Below are 26,187 nucleotides of genomic sequence, written 5' to 3'. Positions count from 1 at the left end.
TGTGAGAAAAGCAGTCATTCTTTAGAAGGCTTCTAGGGGAAGCAGTGTCCTCAGAGAAGAGCCAGAGTTTTGGATGGACAAAGAGAAGAAAGAAATATCAGAGAACTGTTGAAGATACAGAGGATTTTGCTGATAATGTACAGTCAACTCCAGGAGTCACGGTAGAAGGGTTTCCTCTTTCCAAAGTTAGAATGGTATGGAAGATGGGGGCAAAATAGAGGATGTATGAGAGTTATAAGGTTAGTGTGCAGAAGATGAGTGTAACCTGGGAATCTGTAGCTTCTTTAGTCCTAGTGAACCTCTGAGATGGTGGTGAGGCTGTGAAAGTTTCAGGGTATGAAAGGGTTTCTGGTATTCCTTCTTGAGCCCAGGGAAGGGGCATTTTTACTCTGAGCTTACATACATTCTAAACAAGTGAGTATTCTTATGAACTCTTCTTGAGTTTCTTCTTGAGTCATTGTAGGTAGTTTGTGTGTTTCTAAGAATTTGTTAATTTGGTCTAGGTTATTTAATTTGTTGGCATACAGTTGTTCATAGTGTTCTCTTTTTTTTCAAGTATCACGATGTTTATTGATAGATGCAAGTATTTAAAATCAGGGAATGAACGTGGCTTGATAGATTAAGTAGACTTAATTTCAATACTGTAATAAGAGGGACCAATTCAAATTCTCACCATTTGTTTCACAGCCACAAAAACCACATCAAAGGCATTGACAATCGCTCAAAACTGATCAGTTTTGTGCAAGCAAACCATGTTTCTATTAAAAAGACTTGTACACTTGCTCAGGCTCAAGGATATTAAAATGTAGCACATAAAGTCCATTACTAGAGGTAGAAATACAGACGATATACTATTATGGCAACAGACATCAATTACAAATAGGAATTTTTCTATAACAACCAAGTGGATAATCAAATGTTGCAATAACTCAAGTATTACTGAGCAAAGTACATTTCTACAGAATTCAGTGTGCTATTCAGTTTTCTAAGTTAAAACAGCCTCTGATAACTGGCAGCAAAGAAGGTCCTTGCAATAGACTGCCTCTGCTTGAGAACTTATGATGTAATTATTGCGTGCTGCTAATATACTTTCTAAACATTAAAGATACTCCTAAAATATTTGATGGTAGACTATGATTAAAACATTACACTACAAAAAAACCTTATGCAGAAGGAAATCTTATTAACATGCTTCTGCTTTAAATATTGTGAAAACATTGCAGCAGAATGAATTTTCACAGTGGTTAGGTCAAATGCGGTTATATCATAGCAACAGTATGTTTTGTGCAGTTTAAGGCTTTGGCTGGTTCTTTAGCCAGCTTCTTTCTCCTATTCTTCTTCTTCAGCAGTTTCTAGCCGGGTTAGTCACTGATTCACTTGGAACAAAGCCTTGACTTTCCTTGGAAACTCCTGGTTATATCTTCTTTCCAAGCCAAGAAAGCTTCTTTTTCAATAATCTCCGTGTCATAGAAGTAAACAAAAAAGTGGAGTAACAGGCCTTTGGGGAAGTTGCTATTGTAGCAGTGCATCTGAAAAGCATAGAGAGCACTGACTTGTAGATCAGCGTGATCATGAAGGAATTTCTGCATTACTGACTTGAAAGAAAGAAGCAGTTGTTTTTCCTGCTCTAACTGTTCTTTGGAAGGAGAAGAGGAAGAATCTGTTTCATCACTGAGTGGGTTTACTTCACTAGACATACTGTAAGAAGCTAGTGATCCAGATGTTCAGAAATCCTTTATCTACATGAGGTTTGGGAGAGATGTTTTCTTTAATACATTTGTATATGATTTGAGGGGATGGACCCAACTTGATTTGCTTCAACAGTTCTTTCTCTAGTTTTAGGAGTGGATATAAGAAACTCAGCCCATTTCCTTCCAAAATTTCCAACATGCAGTCTTTATTCTGCATATTGACCTTGCTTTGTTAAAAAAGTTCTGCTAACCATTCCCAATTTTGTAACTTGGCTAAGTGCTGAAGGCAAAGTAAGAAGAGAGGAAAATGGGTGCTACTTTCCAGTGGTTGAGCTAGTTCTGAGATGCTCACCAGCTCTGAAATGATGGCATGAGCTGCAAACTTTGCTAAATATGATTTCACCAAGGGGATGTCAACCTCCAGTTTGGGGCACTGGTCCAGTACATTCAGGAAAGCCTGCATGAAGTTGTTGCTAGTGGCTATACCTTCATGTGTGGGTAAATTGATCAAAGAACTTACTTTATCTTTATCACTTCTGTCTAGTGACAGGATGATTACTTTGCTCAACATCTCAGGAAGAAAGTGTTTAGGAGCCCTCATTTCTCTTACTTCATTGGCCGCCTCATTTGGATTTCCACTATTCAGATATTCAACCACAGCAGTTTCAGTTAATTTAAGCAGTTCTTCCTTTGATGTGGTGGCTTTTTGCTGGTCTTGACAGGCTTTTCCTGGATAAGTGTTGGATTAATTTTGAGACCGAACTGAGGTGTCTGTCCCAGAGGTGGTGTTTGAGTGTGTGGTGGTTGTGCACTAGGAGGAATCATAGTTATCTGGGGCTGAAGCTTTGGCACTTAATTTTTATTCATTAGTAAAGATTGAGCAGACCTCACGCTAATCTCATCTGCATTAAGCTGTCCTTTCTTAGAAAACTGAGGTTGCATATCCTTCGACTGTCCTTGCAGCTGGGATAAGAGTCTCTAACTCTGGTTATGGTAGAGCTGGCTTAGCCCCTGGCTTTTCATAAACTTGCCTCCCATCTCCCCAAACTGCGATTATGTGGGAGGCATAATGTGTCCCCCATGGCCATTGAAGAGTTGATTTGAATGATGATGCCCCATGGTGGGTGAAAATCTACCTTGGATAACTCCTGGACCAATACCAGTTCTGCTTCCTGGCATTTGTCTAAACATATCAGCAAGTCCTCCAAGTGGGTCCCTATCCATTTTCATCCTGGGTGACATGAACAGTCTCTCCAGAAAGAAGTCACTTCACATCTCTCGACCATAGGAGCAGGAATAAACACTCCTAAGTCTTTTACTGCATCTTGATGGGTTTGATTGATCATCTTGGGTCCATTGTCAAGAAAAGCCTTTCGAGGAACCCAGTGGTATTCTCACAACTCTGTAGTATCCTACAGCAGGAATCTAATCCTTGCTGGTAATTCCTTACGTAACATCAAGGGGCACATTCAGGGAAAGTACTGAACCATTAAGGGTTTAGCTCGTTCATGGTCTAATCTAGGTCCCACTGTCCTCATTATCTGACAGGGGCACTCCAAATCCTCTTTCATATCTTTGAGTTGGACACTCTTCTTCTCTTCCAAAAGTGTTTTGATGCACTTGTGGAGGATAAATTCATGAATAAGATCAAGCTTGCCAAGTTCTCCAATGAATTTGATGTTCCCCAACATCTTGATCTTAGCCTTGGCTCTCTGTTCTTCCTCCTCTGGGAGGAGGGGATTTTCACGCATATCATAGACATCAACATTTCTGATTCGGTTTTCAAATTCATCTTGTAATTTGGAAATTAGGAGGCATCTGAATGTTGTGCTTTGCTTCTGTCCTGGTTGACCCTCTGCTGCTGGGCCATCAAAGTTTGGTGCATCTTCTGCCAGTCGCATACATAGCTGAGCATACAGTGAGCTATACTTTGGCTCTTCTAGGGCTTTGTCCCAGTCAGTATGACCCCTTTAAAGAGGAGTTTAGACTCTAGCTCACATTGAGGAGGTCAAGGCATAGCTTGTCAGACTTTTCAGGAGGAAGCATATTTAGTATGCCTCTTACTTTCCTGAAGATTGCATCATGTCCTTCTTTTTTGCTTGCAAAGTTGTTTGCTGTGAAGTTGCCATCTCGTGCTTTGTGCAGGAATCCATTTCTGAGTTTTTTGCCCTGGGATTTTCCCCAGGAACTCAACTTTTGCCAGCAGTGTTGGGATAGTGCTGAGGTGCACCCCTACTTCCTCCTCTGCCTGAAGAAGCACTGAAATGAGAAGCACCCCCTTCAGCAGTCACACTCTCCACTTTGGCAGCTTGACAACAAAGAATCTTCCAAAGAATAATTATGGATGGGGTGGAGAGAGGAGGGGAAGGTAGAAATGAAAAACCTTCACTGAGAACTCAGCAGCTGCTCCGGTTGTTGGGGACGGGGAAGGGAGGAGAAAGGGGAACAGAAAACAAAAAAGAGAGGAAGGGGAGGAAGGAGTTGGGGACAGCTTGAAGGTCCCAGCTCAGAGTAGTCGGTTTTGCAGCCACCACCCGGTACCCACCTCCACTTCCATTGAGCTCCGCCTCACTGCTGGCACTGAGGCGTGTCTGAAGCCGAACTTATCCCACACTATTCTCTTATGATCCTTATTGTATCTATGTGGTTGGGTATAAGATTTCCCCTTTTATCTCTGATTTCAGTTATTTCGTCCTCTCTATTACTTTTTCAGTCCAGCTAAAGGCTTGTCGATTTTATGGATCTTTTAAAAAACCAACTTTTGGTTTCGTTGATTCTCTCTGTTGTTTCTTATTCTCAATTTCATTTATCTCCACTCCAATCTTTGTTGCTTCTTTCCTTCTGCTCACTTTGGATTTAGTTTGTTCTTCTTTTTCTAGATCCTTTAGTTGTGAGGTTAGGTCTCTGATTTGAGATCTTTCTTCTTTTTTAATTCAAGCATTTAGAGCTATAAATTTCCCTCTGAACACTGCCTTTGTTTCATCCCCTAAGTTTTTGATATGCTGTGTTTTCATTTTCATTTGTCTCAAGATATTTCCTAATTTCCCTTGTGATTTCTTCTTTGACCTGTTGGTTGTTTAAGAGTATATTATTTAATTGTCACATTTTTGTGAATTTTCTATTTCTCCCTCTGTTGTTGATTTCTAGCTTCATTCCATTGTGGTCAGAGAAGATACATTATATGTCTTCAGTATTTTTTTAATTTATTGAGACTTGTTTTGGGATCTAACATATGGTCCATCCTAAAGAATGATCCATATGCATTAGAGAAGAATGTGTATTCTGCTTTCGTTTGAGTAAAGTGTTCTGTATATGTTTATTAGGTCTAGCTGGTTTATAATATCATTCAAGTCTTCTGTTTTCTTATTGATCTTATATCTAGATGTTCTATCCAATATTCAAAGTGGTGTATTGAAGTCTCCTACTATTAATGTAGAACTGCCTGTTTCTTCAAATCTGTCAATATTTGCCTCATATATTTTGGGGCACAGCATTTAGGTACATTTATAATTGTTATGTCTTCTCAGTGAATTGACATTTTATCAGTATGTAGTCACAGTCTTTGCCCTTCATAACAGTCTTTGACTTAAAGTGTATTTTTCTCTGATATTGGTAAAGCTACCCCTTCCTTCTTTGGGTTACTATTTGCATAGTATATATCTTTCCCATCCTTTCACTTTCAACCTAACTGTATCCATAAATTTCAAGTTAGTCTCTTGTAAATAGTTGGGTCATACTTTTTTATCCATTCTGCCAATCTCTGCCTTTTGACTGGAGAGTTTAATTCATTTACATTTAAAGTAACTACTGATAATGCAGGACTTTTTTTCATTTCAGTTATTGTGATTCTTCAACTCCTGTATTTATATTTAATTCCTTTCTAAAATTTCTATCATTTATTGATTCTCATATTGTTCACTCATCAATGGATGATTGGATTCCATGATATCCTTTAGTTCTTTCTCTGTGTTTTCCTCTTATCTTCTTGAGCATACTTAGGATCAGTTTTTAAAAGTCTTTGTATGGTTTTTCGAAGGTCTGATCTTCTTCATTGATGGTTTCTGAATTTTTATCTTATTCCTTTGGATAGGCCATCATTTCCTGCTTCTTTGTTTTTCTTGTAAATTTTGTTGCACACTCAGCATTTTTATATTCATGATGTTAAATATGGTATTTAGTCCTTGAACTGTCTGTTCATTAAGTTTTTTCCTGCTAGTGCTATGTCAGAGATTTCCTTGAATGCCAGGAGCTACCATAAACAAAGCAAACCAACACAAAAAACACCTTTCACAGTCATTGCAAATTGGCTCTGTGTTGGCTGGTGCTCTCCTTCAGAGTTTATCTCTCCTGTCAAGAAGATCAGTCTAAGGCAAGTGTGATATGCAGGATATTCTCAGTCTTATTTAGAGCCTGAGTTTTGTCCTTGGCTTGTGCTTGCTCATGGCCTTAGGAATTTGAAAGCCCCTTCTATTCTCTGTGAAGTAGACTTCTTCCCATCCTGGATGTGCCAGCATATGACTTAAAGCAATAATCCTTTACTCCAGGCCACTTTAACTTAATTGTTTCTTATACTGCTTTTAGCTGTATGTGCGCTTTTCCTGACTGCAAGTCAAGTCCTGGAAAGGTGAGCTAGAGAAGAGTTCTTTGGTTCAGTCTTTCAAACTACCACCCAACAGATTGACGCCAACACACAGGCACTGCAGTATGTCCACTGTAGCAGGGCCAGGTACCCACATTGAGAGTGCAGGCTGGCTCTACATTGTACCATGGACAGGCCAGCAACAATGTCACAAGGTTCTCCTATTGTTTTTTTTCCTCCTATTTTTTAAAGCTGCATTTTCTTGATTCGGCACTCATTCAGTTACTGGAACCCTTTAACTATTTTCTGGAGTTCTGAGGAAGATGGCTCTGCCAGTTTTTGCTAGTTGTTCAAAGATTCTGTGGGGTATTGGGATTCTGGACTATCTTACACTGCATTTGTGGGTTGACTGGAATGGGACTATTTTTTATTCTAAAAAATAAGATGCATATCTGTGAATCCCTCATAAATGAATGAATGAATATATAATTAATTTTCTTAATAAAAAATATGAGAATTAGCAGAAACTTTGGAATGTATTTTGTGGCATAATTGTATACTTTCATAGGCAGCTGAGGAGAGGTTATAGAGTTGATATCCTTTAATGATGATGTTGTATGGCAGTAGTATCTTATTGCCAGGTACTGTAGTATGTGTTTTTATTTGCTTTTTTTTTTTTGTTGTTTAATCTGCAAAATAACCCCTTGAAGGCAGGTACTGTCATTGTCCCTATTTCACATTTGAAAAAAGTAAGAAAGTAACTTTCTTGAGGTTATATTACAAGTAAGTAGTTGAATCAGGATTTAGCTTCTGGCAATTCTACCTCAGTTTCTATTACATTATAATGCTTATGAAACTTAAGACACCTAATGCAGGATTTATGCCTGAATTAGAAGGTTAGGTAATTAGATAGTTTTCCCTTTGGAAATAATTTGTAAGTCCACTCCCATACAGATGGATAGGTGAAGAAAACATTGAATTTTGGTAAAAATTCTTTTAAGTATAAAACTGTTTTGCATTTTCTTTCACTTACTTTTTTCTTATTTGTTCTTAAGTATACTCAATCTTTGAATAACTGTTGTTGAATATGCTTATTATCTTAGATATAGTCCCTTTGACTTTTGTTTTATGAATATTAAGCTTTGAAGGAACCAAGTGGCTTGCCTAGATAGATTGTTGCTGTCATAAACAATTGAAATATAAGCAAATTAAATGACTTTAATGCCTTGTATAAAGTCAATTTTGGATGCATGTCTTTTTATATTTTCAAACATTTTGAAATATTTCCTGCAATTTTCTTAAGCTGAATGATTTTTTTTTTTTTTTAGAATTACTTCATTGGAACTAGGGGCGAAATGTCAAGTGTGTTTTGCAGCTGGCATTACTGAAAGCTGAAGGAAAATTGCATAGCCAATTTCATCATGTTATGATATTTATACTTTTGTCAAAATTCTTGTATTTTAAGGCTTGTTCAAGCACATTGGTTTTGAAATGTATCTAGTAATTTATGTTCGAAACTGCTTTAATTCCATAAATAAGAAGTAATTTAACTTTATAGGATTAGCTCCATCCGTAGTAATCTGATTGTAAATAAAATGTCTGCAAAATTTTAAGATTTTTCTATGTTAAATTTCAGGTTGAAGGTTTGGAACAGATGTGGAAAGATGTTCACTTCAGATAAAGGGGTTGTGGAAGAATGGTTGTCAGAGTTTAAGGTAATATTTACTCTTATAATATAGTAATTTTATTCTGAAGTTTTGTCTGGGCTTTAAATTCCAGTGGCTTTTTCTTTTCTTCTTTTTTTAATGACTGAAAAGCTAGATACCTGTGGAAGCAGAAGTGTGTTCCAACAAATCTTAGTAGGGAGTTATTTACATATAGTAATCTTTTCTAGGATGTGGATTCCATTTTTTTCTACCAAGTAGTTCAAACAGTTTGCTTTCCTTTTCTCTCTTTCACCTCAACACCACCAAGATGATTAAAATTTCTGTATGATGATTTCACTCTCCAACTACCATCACAGGTTCAGTGTTAAAAGGTTTCTCCCAATTTGGGGGGCCATCCAACTGAACATGTTCAACAATAAGGAGAAATTGGGAAAATATTAACCCAACTTTCTGTTACTGGATCTTTCTCTAGTTGGCTAACCCTGTGGCTATATATGGAGTGTATAATTTGGTCAGTTGCTGAAGAAAATAGAACTTCCATTTTCTTGTTTTATGAATTTTTCTCTTTGATAGCTAAAATTGTGTTCCTTAAACCGGCTAATTACTTTTCTCCTTGTCCTCAGGGTTTCATTGTTGCACATAATTATATATGCTTCATGATCATGAACCACAGGAATGAAGGGTTTGATTACATCTTCTATGTGTATTCTTTTTGGCTTATGTTATCTTTGTGAATAGGTTTTCAAGGCATTTTTAAGCCTTTTTTCTGCTTCAGTAGTTTAATATGTTTCATTGTATCATGGTTTTCTTTTTTGGAAAGTTGATGGATAGTCAAGTTTAATAGTGGAGTACCACTTCACCTAGGGCATTCTTATGTTTAATGGTAAAAATCAATTTTGCAAAAGTAAATGTAGCCAGTTTTCCATTCTCTGACATGGGAGCTGTGGAAAGGGTGGGGCTTAAGGAAGGGATCAACTAATAAGAAACATAATTGAAAATCATGACTGATGCTCTTCTCTTTCTATTTGTTCTTTTATTCCCTTCCCCTTCTAGCACAGATATGTAGGTATCCTAGGATATGGGATGGTGAGGGGTGGTGTGGCAGAATTGTCAGCAGTGGGTAGTGGAGGCAAAGGGTTGTTGTTGTGGCGTGTGGAAGAGTTAGAGTTGTTAGATTGATTACATTGAGCAAATAAGTAAAGACATTAGGATAATGGCAGTTAGGTTTCTCCCTGTCTGAGAAATTATTTACTGGAATGGGGAAAAGAAAAGAAAGAACCCTGAGGTGTTAGCTTGGAACTGAAATAGTCAATGTGAACTCAAGGGATATATGCATATGAATGTATCTATGTGTTCCGGTTTGCTAATGTTGCCATTATGCAAAAATACCAGAAATTGATTGGCTTTTATAAAGGGGGTTTATTTGGCTACAAATTTACAGTTCTACAGCCATAAAGTGTCCAAACTAAGGCATCAACAAGAGGATACCTTAACTGAAGAAGGGCTGATGGCTTCCAGAAAACCCCTGTTAGCTGGGAAGGCACATAGCTGGCTTCTGCTGGTCCTGAGTTGTGTTCCAGCTCCTTTCTCAGCTCTTGTGCGTTCTTAGCTTAGCATCTCCAAACGTCCTTCTGTCTGCAACTCCAGGCATCTCTGAGCATCTCTGTCAGCTACCAAGCATCTCTCCAAAAGTCTCTCTCAGCTGCTCTTGGGGTATTTTGTCCTCTCTTAGCTTCTCTGGAGCAAACTCTGGGCTAGTATATCAAGCGTCAGCAAGCATCTGGGCCTAGAGCTCTCTTAAGTAGTCCAGTGAACTAATCAAGACCTACCCTGAATGGGCATATATATATATTTATATATGCATAATACATTTTCTAGCTTTGTTCACTGAGGGCCTAGAAGAAATGACATGCAGTAATGAGTGTATCAGGCACCCAGATCTTGTTTTCTAAATGCCATCTTTCACTAAAAGAAACTGGGATATGAATAAAAGGTAAGTATTATCTAGGTAATCTTTTATCAATATAACATACTATGTATGCAATATTTTATTAGAATTTTTATGAATTTACTTCAAGGGTAAGGAAACTTCCATTGGTGGGAAGACAAGTGAAATCATGGGCCCCCACCCCCCACTTCCAAGATTAAACTCATGCAGTTTTAAATATCTTTGAGTCTCTAATATAGTCAGTTAAAGGGAAGGTATTCTCTGTTCTTTGGTCAAGTTGGTAGGTATCCCTGAAAATTACTTTGAGTGTTACTCTGAATTGTGTTATTTTGTGCTGAATTTAGCTCTGTGTTTGAGAAAGAGATTAAAGTTATCATGCAAAATCAACAGCATGCCACAGGAAATAGAACAAAGAAAAGTGCTTGGGAAGAAATTTGTTAGGTAGTCTTTAAATTAGAGTAACTAGTCTTTTGAAGTAATTTGTGATGTTAAATTACATATTTAGTTAAAATATTCAAGATGGGAGGTTTGGGTTTATTTACATATTGTTAGAAAAGCCTGTGCTTGGTTGTTTAATTGAATAACCATGGTACTAATAAGGCCAAGGTACAGCGTACACTGGGCTGGGAGTCAGAAACCCTTTGATCTAATTCTAATCCTTCCACTAGGTTATTTTATGACATTGTCAAACCACATAACCTCTCCTAGCCTCACTATTACCATCAGAAAAATTGAAATAGGTGGTCTGTGAAGAGCTTTTAGCTCTTCACTGTTCCATGGTTGCGGTCTGAACTAACCTCACAACTTCACTCACCATTCTCTCAAATGCATAGAACCAGCAGTTTGCTTTTTGCAAATCTTACCAGTATTGTTTTTTGGACTTTGAAAAAACAATTCAGTGTCTGCCCTAGCAATGGGCCCTCATTAGTATCTTCTTTATTTACCATCAAAGTGATTAGAATAGAACTTCATTATTTTAAGAGTTCATGAATAGTTCAATCTCTTGCTTCTCAGAGTTTATTTGTAAAACATTATCTTTCAGATTGTATTGTATTTTTCTTAATATTCTGTATAATTTTATCTAGTAGATTTGCAGACTCTTAATTTTTTTTATTTTCTGATAGTCATTGAATCTCAATATGTGACTCAAAATCCAGTCTTATGTGTGATGTTGTTGGACAGGGTTGTTTTGTTTATTGGTTCTGCACCCATCTGTCCATCTTAATTAGCTCTCTCCCACCCAACCATATCACCCCCTTACCTTTTTTAGACCATCTGCCAAACAATACTTTAGTATGAAGCATCTGTCTTTTTCTTCGAATTTTACCAAGACTGATTTCCCGTTACTACTTTTTCATCTCCAGTTTTGTCTTCTGAAATATGAGAAAGCTTAGCTGGTGTTGAAAGCCAGTCAGTACTTTTGAACTAGTACAATGCAAGAAAATTTAAATGTTTGCTGTAGCAATATTCAAATTCATTTGGCCTTTTAGATCTTAAGTTTTTCAAAGCACTTTCCCCATAAACACAAGCAGCTATGTTTTCTTCCCTTCTATAGACAAAAGTAATTTTTCCCACATTCATAAAACAAAATAATGACAGAATTGCAAGTAAAATGTAATTGTTCACTGCTCTAATTTTTGGTAAACACTTCCTCTCATTTAGTAAAAGTAGCCCAGGCTCAGGGTATTTCCCAGAGCTTGTCTTTATTAGAAAAGAGTTGCCCCTTTGCCTTTGGCAGTTTCCCAGAAAAATTTTGCTTTATGAGAGTTAATTGATACATAAACTAAAAATTTTAATTCATGTTTTTAAAGAATGTTTTGGTTTCAATCCAGGTAGAATATATATGATAATATTCTATTCTTAAATTTTTTAAGATTTAAATTCCAATTCACTTATCATTCTCACATTTTATAGTTAGTCATATATATATGCATATATATGATTTATTTTATATATATAATTTAGTTTCATTTCAATTCAGAGGATTAGAGAGTTGCTGTTTGTTTATTTGACTATTATTTCCTTTTATATAAATTTTATCAGTGTTAGGTTACTCTAATGACAGAAATGGAATGTTGCTTGGAGATCTTTTGTTACATGCTTTTGAAATATTAAGGAATGCCCTAATCTCTTCTTTATGTAAGCAGTTTCAGTGAACCAACTTTTTTCCCCCTGCTGGAGAATGCTGGAAGGCTCCCAAATAGTTCGCATTTACCATTCCAGTAAACAGAAGTCTCTTATCAAATTAAAAAAGAAGAATCTATTCACTTATATATCTGAAGGTGAAATATGACCTATTTTTTACAAAGTCTACTGAAGTAGAAACAGTGACAGTTTTTATTTCTTATTCTCATCTTTAATAAATTTCCCTAGCGAAGGTTTGAGTACAAGGCCTTGTGCTAAGTGCTGTGGATGGAGAGATAAGACAGTTGCCCTCAAGGAGCTAAAAGTAAAGTAAAAATGAATGAAATATCCTTATCATAAAAGTTGAAGCTAATTTCCTATTATTAATTTATACACACACACACACACACACACATATATATATATACCATAACCCATATTAAATAATGAAATACAAGGATATGAAACATGTAAGAGTAGTGTGTATCTTTGGAATGACTTTTAGGAACATCCTGAAACATGGTGTCTACTGCAGGATTAGCCATTTTGGAGGTGAAGGGGAGTAATTTGAGTGTGAAAGAATAATGTCTTGTGAGACAGATGTTGATAAGGAAGGGGTATGCTCCAGAAGGATAGGTTTTTATCACTGGTTATAATGAAATATTTATCTCAAATTTCCCTAATACTTTTCCCCCTACTAGAGTTTCATCGCTTCTCCTTCCCCTCTGGGTATGGTGTCCTTTCTGGGTGGTGCTGGTAACCTGTGATTAGCTGTCCATATTTTAAACAGCATTAGGAAAATTAGTTTCTTAGCATTGTGGCTAGAAGTCTCAAGTTCTTTCCCCAATTCTGTAAAGTAAAGCTTACTAATTCTGTAAAGTAAGTTTACTAAGCTTAACAATCAGAATATGTAATTCAGGAGTTATTCTGACCAGATGATCTCCTATGGCTTTTAGGTTTGAAATGTTTTCAGATCCTATATACCATGTTTATTAAGAAGCTGGATTAATACAGCTAATTTTGTAACATATATAGTGCTACAAAAATTATGTCTCTAGCTTTAAGCATGGTTTATATTCTCATTTCTAACTCCAAACTGGGATCAAAGATGAAGTGTTGATATTAATTTCTGTCCTTGTTGATGGTAAGAGAATGTTTTCTATTTGTTGTCTTTTTTTTTTTTTTTTTTTGCAAATTTTGTATTGATCTGTAACTTAACATAAAATTCACTTAAAAATTTACAATGCAGTGAGTTTTAGTTGTGCACAATTTTGTGCAACCATCACCACCACCTAATTCTAGAACATTTCCGTCACCCCAAAATAAATCCCCTATCTGTTAGTAGTCACTTCCTATTCCCTCTTCTCTCCCAGACCCTGGTAACCACTAAGCTGTTCTGTCTCTATGGATTTGCCTATTCTGGACATTTCATATAAATAAAATGTATTTAAAAAATTTTTTTAGACACTACCAGAAACATCTTTACCAAATTATGCCACAAATTTGAAAGACAAGGACTCTTTAGTTTCATCTCTATATAAAGTTATCCAGGAGCCACAAAGTGAGGTAAGTACTCTTACAGTTTATTTTGCTAATAGTATTCAGATGATTATTTTTAATTTTTTATTGTGAAATTTAACATATGTATACAAATATAAGAAATGCATATGTTTAAGAACAATAATGAAATGAACTCCAGTGTACCATCACTCAGACCAAGAAATAGAATTAGTACCATATTCTAAAAGCCATTTTAAAACATGTTCTTCCTCCTTTTTTTTTTGGATCATTACATTCATTTATTTTTCAATAAAATATTTGTGTACCCGTAATGAGTCAACTGCTATGCTAGGCAATAGAGAATCCAAGTTGAGTAATGCATGGTCTTTATCCTGATGGAGTAAGGGAGGAGAAATAAATAAACACATGCTTTCAAGGAAATGTTTGAGTCTAGATAGATAAGTGCAAATTTTCCAAGTGTATAAGGTGCAAAAATGTTCCAAACAGAGGGAATAGTTGTTTGGAGGTATGAGAGGGGGCAAGTCATTTAAGGAATGGCAAGTAGTTTGATCTGTTGGTGCCTTTCCCCATCTTTCCTTGTTTCCTCTTGCCCCCTCCCTCTTTTCTTCATTAGCTAATTTAGTTTAAAGCTGATAAAGTAGCCTGTATTTCAGATTCTGGTGCTTATAAATTCCACCACTCATAGTAGAAATAGGAAAGGATTAGAAATAGCATGGAAATGAAAAAAGCATGGCATTCAGGAAAAAAAGAAACAAAAGACAAATGCAGAGTAATGAGAGGAGAATGCTTGAGGTAAAAAGGGAGACTGGAAAGATAGATTTAGGACAACCATGGGAGGCCTTGAATTCCATCTTAAGTAGTTTAGACTTTTTTTTTTTTTTTGCACTGGAGGTCTGACTTGATCAGATTATTTTTTTAGAATGGTGACTGTAAGAATAGATTGGAGAGTGGAAAAATTGAAAGCAAGGAGACGCTTGAGGAAACTTTTTATGACAATAGCATAAGCTGTTGAGAATCTTAACTAGGGCAGGGCAAGTGGGAAGGGGTGAAAGTAGAGGGGAGGGATCTGAGATAGGTCATTCTTTTTAGCTTGGTGGATGACACAGTAGGCTCTACTATTCTCATTATTTAGTGGTAAAGTGCTCTATACCTTGGAGTCCCGTTGTATATGGATCTGTGTATCTTTTGAGTGAAACTACCCAAACGTCAGCTTTTGTTATTTGAATAGTTAACCTCTTTTGGATGGATCTGGAATGGCCTAGGTTCTACTGATTATGCTATAAAGAACATCATGAATTTTTGGTGTGCTGAAAAAAAGAGAAGGGATCATGTTGACAAAAACTTTAATTGGAATAACTGACTAGAATAATCATATTTAGCTTGTGCTTTCTCCCTTCCCAAAGCTTCTTAATTAATATGGTATATTTGGATAGCCTGTTTCCTTGAAGGGCTTTAGTTTTTAAAGTATTTGGATGGAAGCTCTTTAGAGGTTTTCTATGTTTGGTTCAGAATTACTTCGTCAAATAGAGTAATTATATTTGCTTTTTTTTTTTAAAACAAGTGAAATCTAGTTTATCATTTACTGTTTAGTATTTTGAAAGACTTAAAAATTATTCCTCTGATGAAGTATTTTTTAACCAGGCTACTTTGGAAAGGATTTGTGGGATAAATTTATGATTGGCTAGTTTGATTCATAAGGATATTATTCACATAACAGTAAATACAACTCTTAAATGGTTCAAAGCAGTGCTTCTCAAACTACTTGTGGTGAAGGACTGTTGTTTTTGTTTGTTTATTTGTTTGAATTTCCATTCTGTCTCAGACCAATATGTATACCTAATTTGCGTAGCTAGTATGCAACTCACAACACATGTGAGGCACCACACAAATTCAGTAACCCCTAATCTATCTGTACCCTGTTCAAATAAATCTGCTGTCCACCTGCTTGGATGCTGCAGCAATGTAAGTTGCTATACAAATTTCTAAATGTTTCCTTTCTATTTCTATATTATATCACTGAGGACAGTTACAGTTTGTAGATAGTCCTCAGTTCATGGACTACACTTTCAGAAGCACTGCTTTGGGATGTTTTGCATGTAAGTTTGTTTTATGTATTTAATTTGATGAATGTGGCAAGGAGAGTGGTATTCTATATTCTTAAAAGACAACCCAGTCCTTAAAATATATTTCATTGTTGTTCTAAATTGTAACAATGTAATCTATTTTAACATCATAACCTTCTTTTTGCACTTCGGAACATTTTATGTCAATTTGGAAATACTGCCAAAGAATTGATGTTGTCTTTGAGCATTTTTGAAATTTGCAACATTGATTCTGGTGTTATTTGAAGCCTAGCAAACTTGGTATTTGGATTTTATTAATAGTACTTTTTCTTATTTGGTTTATTCATTTAATAAGTATTTATTGAATACTATAATGTGCCAAGGAACTACTTGGGAATATAACAGTGAACAAAATAGACTGAATTCTTGATCTTATGGATTAGAACTTGTGTTAGTAGATGAGATCGACATTAAGCAAATATCTAAATTATATACATAATAATAAAACATCAGTTAGCAATAAAAGCTATGAAGATAAATAAAATGGAATAGGGGAAATATGTGTGGGGACTGAGGAAGTGATGATTGAATCAAGGTCTGAATACATTAGAGGGAGAAAATCAACAAAAATCAGCGACAAAGAGCTTTTCAGGAGAAGTAAGTACAAAGCCCTGAGATGGGTATGTGTGGTTCAAGAAACTTATCAAGAGGCCCATGTGGGTACAATGCAGTTTGCCTGAATGGAGTTTTTAGTTGACTCTAACTTTAAAATAGGTATATGATTAGAGACTAACAATGCTTAAGTCTGTTATGAAAGCAACTATTTTTTGAAAGAGCCACATATAGTCTTCTGGGGGTTCCAGGAGTAAGGAGGCCAGAGGGAGGGGTGGCTTCAGGCACTGAATGATAGTGCCCTTCCAACTTTTCTGTATCTTTTTCCTACCCATGTTCCTTAGTAATTATTCAAAGCAAAAAATGTTTGTAAGATTTCCCTTTTGAAAGTACCCAAACTTGACTCTTTCCCATCTTCTTTCCCTGCTTGGTCACTAAAGAGCATTTTGTGTCATATTTCTATTACCACTAGAAATCTCTCTTAGATATAGACCCCTGACTCATGAATGGATTGTTGTAAAGGTTCATTTGTAACTTAATTGTTTTAGAATGCAGGATGTATCATGGAAAGAAGAGAAGATCCATGGTGATTAATTTCCCGTTAGACCCATAAAAAGCCCATTTAACTCATAAAAATATACCTGAGGTGCAGTTCTCGCAGTTCGCTTTTAATAGTACTGTAAAACCGAACTACCACATGTGACAGTGTTTCCATGAGAAAATATATTCAAAATTTCAACCCAGATACTAGGAACGTAACATATTCTAATGCTCCATTACTTGCCTCAAATATATTCTAGTTAGATAAGTCAAAGATTGCCTGTGTTTTCCAAATTTTGTGTGTGTGTGTGTGTATTTTTTCCCCCCCTGACATGTTTCCAGTATGTTTGTAAAGGAGTCAAAAGACCTGGCTCTAGTTCTGACCCTTCTGAGCTGTGTCATTTTGATCATGGTGTATACCCTCTGTTTCAGTTTCTTAATGTGGAAAGTATAGATAAAGATATTCTTCCTTATAGTGCTATGGAAATTGAATGGGTTTCTGTATATGAAAGTTCTTTGTAAACTGAAAAACACTATACAAATATTGGTATTAATCTGGATTGGTTTGCTATACATAATTTCATTTAAGCTTGTTATTTTTCTTTCATTCATTTGTAATACAAATGCAACATAAAATTTCTACCTCCCCTTTGAATCTGTTTTCATTTTGTTCTGTTTTCATAAAGCAAAACCTTTTTAATTTTGGATTTTAAACAGATTATAAAGCCTTTTGAGTGTGTGTTGATTAAAACTGATTATGCTTTTATGCAAATCTCTTGAATACATTTTTAAGTAAGTTTTCATAATTTTGCGGATGCTTGTTAGACTACCTCAGTTGATTCAATCAACACTTTCACAGGGATTTAGAGATAAGGGATATTATTTCACAATGCAAGATTACTGACTGGCTCACAAAGAAATTTTTTAGAGGTATCCCTAAAGCTAAACATTCCCGGATCAATTTTTCATTTCTTCCTGCCACCCAAACCCCATTCTTCCAAATTCCTATCCTAAAAACTTCTTGCTATGTGTGAATCAGTTTACTTTACCGCCTACCTCTTCAGTTTCCTGTTACCTTTGCCATGACCACACTGATACTGTTGCTCCCCGAAGACCATTTTGAGCTTGGGAAAAAAATACTCCTTAAATCTATTGCCTAAGTTAGTGAAGTACAGTTCGTTGAAAATATAATAGTCTTATGGTTTCTTTGGCAATTCAGTACCCTGTGAATATCTTGACATATTGATTATGACTTGTATGTGATCATTGTATATGCTTTAAGATGATACTTGCCTATGAGAGTCACTTATTTTGCCTTTCTTATTTTTTAAAAAATGTTGTCCATTGGAAAGATACAGTCATTTATATTAACTGGATAACGTTGGGGTGGGATGGGAAGAAGAAAGGTTATCAATAACTCCAAATCATGTTTAAAACAAACTAACAGCAATGTTATATTATCCAGGGGCAATAAGGATCCAGGTCTAGGGTCTCTGGAATAATTCAGCCACCCCTCACAACCAGTCTGTATTGTTAGATGCTGCCTAATTATAAGCTCAATTGTAAGTTGTGACAGTAACTACCCAGGATTCCCATTTCAATTTCTTCAACCCTGAAGCCAGTCATTTATTTATTGGCATATTGTTATACTAGGAAGAGGGATATTAAGGAAGAAATGTCCTACAACTCAGCTATTTTAAGAAGTGAAAAAGACATATTTTAATAACAATATTACCTTGGTGTTAGAAAATATTTTAGTGCTTCCATATACATTTGTACTATTTGTGCTTCCACCAGAGTCACAAGGTTTACTTAAACAGCTTAGTGAATAGTTATGCTTCAAAAACATTTTAAACATTGTATCCAGCAGGAAAAACCTTTTATATTTCATATAACAATGTCAGTCAAATACTATTCAGTCATTGAATTAATGTTTTATATTTTTTCCAGTTGCTAGAACCCGTCTGTCACCAGCTCTTTGAATTCTATCGCAGTGGAGAGGAACGGTTGCTTCGATTTACACTGCAGTTTCTCCCAGAATTGATTTGGTGCTATCTTGCAATCTCAGCCAGCAGAAATGTGCACAGCAGTGGATGCATCGAAGCTCTTCTTCTAGGGGTTTACAATTTGGTTTGTATTTAATGTAGTTAACCAAATGTTAGGAAAAAGGCATACCCCAAACATTTTTTTCTCTTTGTTTCTTTTTTCTTGCATCAGCAGTAAGCATGGTTGTTTTCACCAGAGCTGTTTAAAATTTGCAATTATTTATCATTTTGTAAAGCTCATATTTTTCTTACTTCAAATGATTCCCAGCTCATTCTCCCCAAAACAACTTTACGATAGTTGGGAGGCATATGGACCTACATATAATCAGATGAATATACCTTTTTGGATTGATTTTAGGCTGAAAGACCATTTCAATTCTTTTATAGAGCTATCTGAAAATATTAGTGTTGAATTTTCAGTTTTGTATACCATAAGTCCATTGTCTGTGAGTTATCTGTTTCTGACCTTCACAAAAAGTTTGGGAGTAAAGATCTAATCTAATGTTAAGGGCTAAAATATCCAGCAGTAATAATTTCATAAAATCTTGACTGTCTCCAGATTTTGCACCACTGATTTAATAAATAATTTGCATTATTATTAGTGTTGGTATATTCATTAGCATGATATTCTAGATACTTAAAGTTTGTACTTTTTAAAATTGAAAAGAAATTTAAGGTCCTTTTCTTGACATGTTTCATAAATATGTTAATTTATTTAGAAAATATAACTTGTTGCATATGGAAAAATAATGATTAGTAAGGATATATATCTATCTTTCAGTCATCCGGAAAACTGTATGTTAGTAATTTTTAAAAGTAGAAGGATACACATTGTAACTACTGGTGTTCATGAATAATTGATGATAGATGATCATGGTTTAAAATTTTAGTTGACTTAAATTCCTTTGTATTCAGATCTTTTTTTTTTTCACGTAGACTAACAGTTTAAATTTAGCTTTTAAATTTAAGATATTTTCTTTCACTTTTGTAGGAAATAGTTGACAAACAGGGACATAGCAAGGTATTGAGTTTTACAATTCCATCTTTATCCAAACCATCTGTATATCATGAAGTAAGTATATTTTCTCAAAGTAGGTTTATTGGTCTTAAGTTTTGAAGTTACCATAAATTAGGGTTTAGTTATTGAGGTGGAAAATTGATCAATTTGTTTGTACCTCAAAACCTATGTAATGCTGCACAAAGTAATTTTTATTTGCAAAGTGAAATGAGAAATCAAAATCATTAAACTTTAATCTGATATTAAGAGTGTTATTGCAAGTATTCTTTCTGAAATATTTTTATTTCCTGTTCCTGATGGATAAGACTAATCTAATTTTTATTTTGGCTGTTGGGTATTACTGTGGTAGGAAATTTGAAGTTGAACTACTTTTTATATCTTATTTGTGGTTTGGTTTTTATTTATTAAATCTTTTCAGCAGAAAATTTGGTAGGCAGCCTTAATATTTATTTTAAAGATATATGATGTTCATAGCAACCATTCTTAGTGGTGTATATTTCCAAATATCACATTTTCAGCAAAATGGCTATAGTTTTTCTTTATTTAAATGTCTTTTCCATAGCCTTCCAGCATTGGTTCCATGGCTCTGACTGAGAGTGCTCTATCCCAGCATGGTTTGTCGAAAGTTGTGTACAGTGGACCTCATCCTCAAAGGGAGATGCTAACAGCACAGAATAGGTATACTGTGGAGACATAATTATTGTCCAATCATACTGATTTTTAAAAAATTATTTCATTAAATTATAAATAATGTTTAATGATATATGTGTAACAATTCATTTGAATATTGAATCATTTTATACAAGAGGAAAACACTTCTTTCAGATTTGTTGCTTATTTTGCTTCAGATGTCTTCTGGCGCATTGTATTTTTTTTTTTTTTTTGCATTTTTTTAAATAATTAAATTCGGTTTTATTGAGATACATTCACATACCATACAGTCATCCATGGTGTACAGTCACCTGTTCATAGTACCATCATATAGTTGTGCATTCATCACCCCAATCTGTTTTTGAACATTTCCCTTACACCAGAAAGAATCAGAATAAAGAATAAAAGTAAAAAAGAACACCCAAACCATCCCCCCCATCCCACCCTATTTTTCATTTAGTTTTTGTCCCCATTTATGTATTCATCCATCCATACACTGGATAAAGGGAGTGCGATCCACAAGGTTTTCGCAATCACACTGTCACCTCTTGTAAGCTACGTTGTTATACAATCATCTTCAAGAATCAAGGCCACTGAGTTGGATTTTGATAGTTTCAGGTATTTACTTCTAGCTATTCCAATATATTAAAACCTAAAAAGGGTTATCTATATAGTACTTAAGAATGTCCACCAGAGTGACCTCTTGATTCCATTTGAAATCTCTCAGCCAGTGAAACTTTATTTTGTTTCATTTTGCATCCCCCTTTTGGGCAGGAAGATGTGGAACATTGTATTTTAAAAATAATTTTCATATGTCTATTACTTGGAAAGTCTTATTTTTCTTTTTAGTTTTATATCATTGGTGTGATTGTATTTTAGAGGCCTGTTCTGTCACATAATAACTCTTCCTGATGACTGTTTAATTATGTTTGACTTCTTAGAATTCTAAAGATTTGTAAGTATTCTTTTGGTTTATCTTTAGGTTTGAAGTGTTGACATTCCTTTTGTTGTGTTACAATGCTGCCTTAACCTATATGCCCAGTGTTTCTCTTCAATCACTGTGTCAAATTTGTTCAAGGTAAATTAAAATTCACATGTTTTAAATATGGAAATATATGATTTAGGATTCTTAGTTTGTAATACTTGGTTACTTTTGTTCTGTTTTATCATTTGTTTAACACATTAAATAAGTTAATTTAAAGCTCAAACTGTGCAACACATACAAAGCTTCCTGTAAATGATAGTCACAAAGAATGCTATGAGCAGGGTAAAGGGGAATAACATTTAAATGGAATAGTATCTTATTGGAAAAGTATCATACTTTATATCTAAGAAATGAAACTAGGACCTTTCAGTTTTTGACTCATGGTTAGTCCCTGTTTTGTACCAAGAAATAGGTAAGAAATACTGGGTTTTAAACTTTCCTTATTTTAAAAATGTAGAGCCAAGGGATTAGTTAAATAAATTATGATAGTCCTTAGACATACTATGTAAACATTAAAAATCTTGATATAGAAGAATATTTAATGACAGTTTATATGGTATGTTTCCATACCATTCCACTGGTTGAATATGTCTAGAATATTAATGATTATCTCTAATTGGTGGAATTATGGTTTATTTTTTCTTCTTTGTGATTTTCTGTGATTATCTAAATTTTCTGTAATGAAAATGCTACCTTTTTTTTAAAAAAGCAAAAAAAAAAAGACAGAAAATACCTTTGATTCAAGTAAGTAAAGAAAAATGTGGAATTAAGGAACTTGTAAAATAGTTTGATTTATAGAAGTTATTTAGATAATAAAACTTTGCAAGGCAACTAGAAGGAGGGTACATAGAGCAATACTTAAAGATCAAAGCAAATCATATAAAATCAAAACAAAATAAAACAATAAACACAACAGAAATTGATTCTGAATAGAATAGAAAACCATGCAGGACCAGAGGGAGAATGGAGATAACAAGGTCTGGGGCTTGGTAGAGAAGCTAGAGAAGTGGAGAGAGTCTTGAGATTATTCCTAAATTAGAGTGTAATCCTGGACCTTGAAAGATGGCACCACTATGCCGTCTCTCACACTTACTGACTCTTTCTAATATATATCTTACTTTAAAGCACTTAAAGGCAGAGGTGCCCAGACTTTTATGGATCTATATTTAACAGATCTATAAAAGTTCAAAAAACCTGCAACAGGTTGGGTATCTACATAGTGTTACCAACTTTAAAATTTGCCAAGTCATTGTATCATAAACATTTATCATCAACATCATATCATTAAAAGGGAGACTTTTAATACCAAAAAGGGGGAAGGTTGTCAGAGAAGGAAAATAATTGGTAAATTGAAAATGGAATAAGTTTAGCTTTTCCTGTTTCTCGTTTTACTGTGGTCCAGTGAAAATTTTCCTATGTACTAAAACAATTTAGAACATACTTTATACTAGGTCCTTCCTTGTTGAAAGAACTTACTTTTCATTGCTTATTATTTTATTTGTAAACTTCTTTTTACCTATCTAAATCTTGCCCATCCTTCACAGCCCAATTAAAATAATCTTTTCTCCAACTACATGAGCACTATTTTGTGTGTGATGTTTTCTTGAGGAAATTGATAGAAAATGCAGCCTTTATTAGGCCCCTTTTAATAAAAATAGAATGAGGACAGAAAATGTACATTAGTATTTAGGCAATTCTTTTTTTTTTTTTTCTTTTCCCCTTATTATTACTTCTCCCCTCTTCTCTCCTCTCCTCTCCCCACTTTTTAAAAGCAGAGCAGAAAAGGGAAGAGATTTGGAAATTGATTAGTTTTATTTCCTATTCTATGTATTTTATCTAGATGGCAATGAAGTAGAATTGGACCAAATTTTAAATAGTTCTCAAATTAAAAATCAGAAAAACAATTGTTTCCCTTTTTCAGGCTAGTTTCTCCTCACTGGTCTCATGATCTGATAATAGTAGTTAACCTAACTTTCTTTTCTCCTTTAGGTTCTAGTAAATTCATGAATAAATGAACTATCCAAGTAGCCTCACTGGAATGGGCCTTCTTTCTAATCAGATTTGTAACTCAGAATATATAGACAGCAATCTCAAAAGTTTACTTCCACTTTAAGAATGAGCAGAGAATGAGAATCACAGGAAAAGTGTTTCACTTACAAATTGATACTCAGAACTTCCCCCAGAAATGTTTTGATGCCTTTCAAACAGTTTTTATTTTAACATGGTTTAAGAATTTTGCAGATATCTGTATGTGACCGTAGAGTTAGTTTACTTAAAACACAGAGATTATGCCAACTGGCTTATCTTTTTTTTAAGGTTGAGTCTTTATGTTTTGGATTTGTAAAAACAAGTCACAGAACTTAAGGATAGAGCACTGATGAATGGAGACTCGGGCATTTATGTGGCACATAGCTTTTTTGTTTGTTTCTGTTTTGTTTTTGTTCTACATTTTATTTAAACTCAATGAAGGGTCTAGAACAAAAGAATATCCTTGAATGGTGAGATCAGAGAACTGAAGAGTTAATCAGAGAATTTTTAAGTATTAAATGAAGGAATGAGAAAAGAAGAAAAAGAGATTATCACTTAGTTATACAACTGGATAGGACTAGACTATTTTGGGTCTCAGCTTGAATATTACTTCTTTGGAGAGGCCTTCCCTGACTATCTTTTCTAAAGTAGCACCTTCCCACCCCAGATTATTTCTTTATAGCACTTGTAACACTATAGTTACCTTGTTTGTTTATTTGATGTTGTCTGCAACTGCTGGAGACTCCATGAGGTCAGGAACTTTGTTTTGTTCACTGCTGTATTCTCAAGAGTTTTGTGCCTAGCAGATAGGAGAACCTTCATAATTGCTTATTGAAGGAGTGAAAGATAGAGGACCTCTTCCACTTCAGATTTTTGATTCTATAATTAGAATTAAGATTAAAATAGATAATTAGGTTTTTACTTAAAAAAAAATCTTTCATTGATAAATGAAAAACTCCTGGAGTCAGTTGCCATTGTCTGAGTAAAGTTTTTTTTTTTTTCTTTTTTAATTTTTATTGGGATTGTTCAGATATCATACAATTATCCAAAGCTCCAAAGTGTACAATCAGTTGCCCTGGTACCCTCATGCAGCTGTGCATCCATTACCGTACTTAATTTTTGTTCAATTTTTAGAACCTTTTCATTACTCCACACAAGAAACAAAGTGAAAGGAAAAAAAAAAAAAGAAAAAGAAAAGGAAACTCGAATCCTCCCATATCCCTAACCAACCCCCCTCAATTGTTGACTCATAGTGTTGGTATAGTACATTTGTTACTGTTTATGAAAGAATGTTGAAATACTACTAACTGTAGTATATAGTTTGCAATAGGTAAATATTTCTTCCCTATATGCCCCTCTATTATTAACTTCTAGTTGTGTTGTCATACATTTGTTCTGGTTCATGAAAGAGTTTTCTAATATTTGTACAGTTAATCATGGACATTGCCCACCATAGGATTCAGTTTTATACATTCCCATCTTTTGACCTCCAACTTTCCTTCTGGTGACATATATGACTCTGAGCTTCCCCTTTCCACCTCATTCACGCACCATTCGGCACTGTTAGTTATTCTCACATTTTGCTACTGACACCTCTGTTCATTTCCAAACATTTAAGTTCCTCCTAGTTGAACATTTTGCTCATACTAAGCAACTGCTCCCCATTCTTAAGCCTCATCCTATATTTTGGTACCTTATATTTCATGTCTATGAGTTTACATATTATAATTAGTTCTTATCAGTGAGACCCTGCAGTATTTGTTCTTATGTGTCTGGCTTATTTCACTCAGTATATTGCCCTTGAGGTTTTGTCATCAACCTATTTTTTTTTTAAGATGTTTTTGTTCACCCACCATACATTCCATCCTAAGTAAAGGATCAGTGGTTCTCTGTATGGTCACATATTTATTTGTTCACCACCTTCACCACTATCTATATAAGGGCATCAACATTTCTTCCACAAGGCAGGAGGGAGAGTCAAAGAAGGTAGAGAGGCAAAAGAAAGAGGAAAAAAATGACAGCTAGGAAGTAGCAAAAGGAAAAGTAACCTTAAATCAAAGTAAAGAGTCAAACACCACCACCAATGTCAAGTGTCTAACATGCCTCCTCTATCCCCACCTCTTATCTGCATTTACCTTGGTATATCACCTTTGTTACATTAAAGGAAGCATAATACAATGATTCTGTTAGTTACAGTCTCTACTTTATGTTGATTGCATCCCTCCCCCAATGGCTCCCCATTTTTAACACCTTGCAATGTTGACATTTGCTTGTTCTCCCTCGTGAAAGAACATATTTGTACATTTTATCACCACTGTTGAACACTCTAGATTTCACCAAATTACAGAGTCTCATTCTTTATCTTTCCTCCTTTCTTCTGGTGTGTCACATGCTCCCAACCTTCCTCTCTCAACTATATTCATAATTATCTTTGTTCAGTGTACTTACATTGCTGTGCTACCATCTCCCCAAATTGTGTTCCAAACCACACGCTCCTGTCTTCTCCTATCACTCTGTAGTGCTCCCTTTAGTATTTCCTGTAGGGCGGGTGTCTTGTTCACAAAGTCTCTCATTGTCTGTTTGTTGGAAAATGTTTTGAGCTCTCCCTCATATTTGAAGGACAGCTTTGCTGGATATAGGATTCTTGGTTGGCGGTTTTTCTCTTTCAGTATCTTAAATATATCACACCACTTCCTTCTTGCATCCATGGTTTCT

The 26,187-nt window shown here is 34.9% G+C and overlaps 1 protein-coding gene and 1 pseudogene across 5 annotated transcripts in view; one reads left to right on the top strand and one right to left on the bottom strand.

Annotated features, from left to right (window-relative positions):
• Positions 1 to 26,187, top strand: part of FAM126A (family with sequence similarity 126 member A) — a 129,160-nt gene that overhangs the window by 69,975 nt on the left and 32,998 nt on the right. For 4 of the 5 annotated variants that reach the window (XM_037836886.1, XM_037836884.1, XM_037836887.1 and 1 more), the window contains exons 2-7: positions 7,907 to 7,985; positions 13,474 to 13,575; positions 18,696 to 18,875; positions 19,782 to 19,862; positions 20,371 to 20,486; positions 21,442 to 21,537. In XM_037836886.1, coding sequence (XP_037692814.1) covers positions 7,935 to 7,985; positions 13,474 to 13,575; positions 18,696 to 18,875; positions 19,782 to 19,862; positions 20,371 to 20,486; positions 21,442 to 21,537 — 626 coding nt within the window. In that variant the 5' untranslated portion in view covers positions 7,907 to 7,934. The remainder of the gene's footprint in view (positions 1 to 7,906; positions 7,986 to 13,473; positions 13,576 to 18,695; positions 18,876 to 19,781; positions 19,863 to 20,370; positions 20,487 to 21,441; positions 21,538 to 26,187) is intronic. The other variant, XM_037836885.1, reaches the window with a different exon arrangement.
• LOC119535445 lies at positions 1,312 to 4,248 on the bottom strand (annotated as a pseudogene).

The sequence above is a fragment of the Choloepus didactylus genome, chromosome 5, assembly GCF_015220235.1.
Source record: "Choloepus didactylus isolate mChoDid1 chromosome 5, mChoDid1.pri, whole genome shotgun sequence".
Lineage (NCBI taxonomy): Eukaryota > Metazoa > Chordata > Mammalia > Pilosa > Megalonychidae > Choloepus > Choloepus didactylus.
The sequence above is the reverse complement of the archived record's forward strand: the minus strand, read 5'-3'. Positions and strand labels throughout refer to the sequence as shown.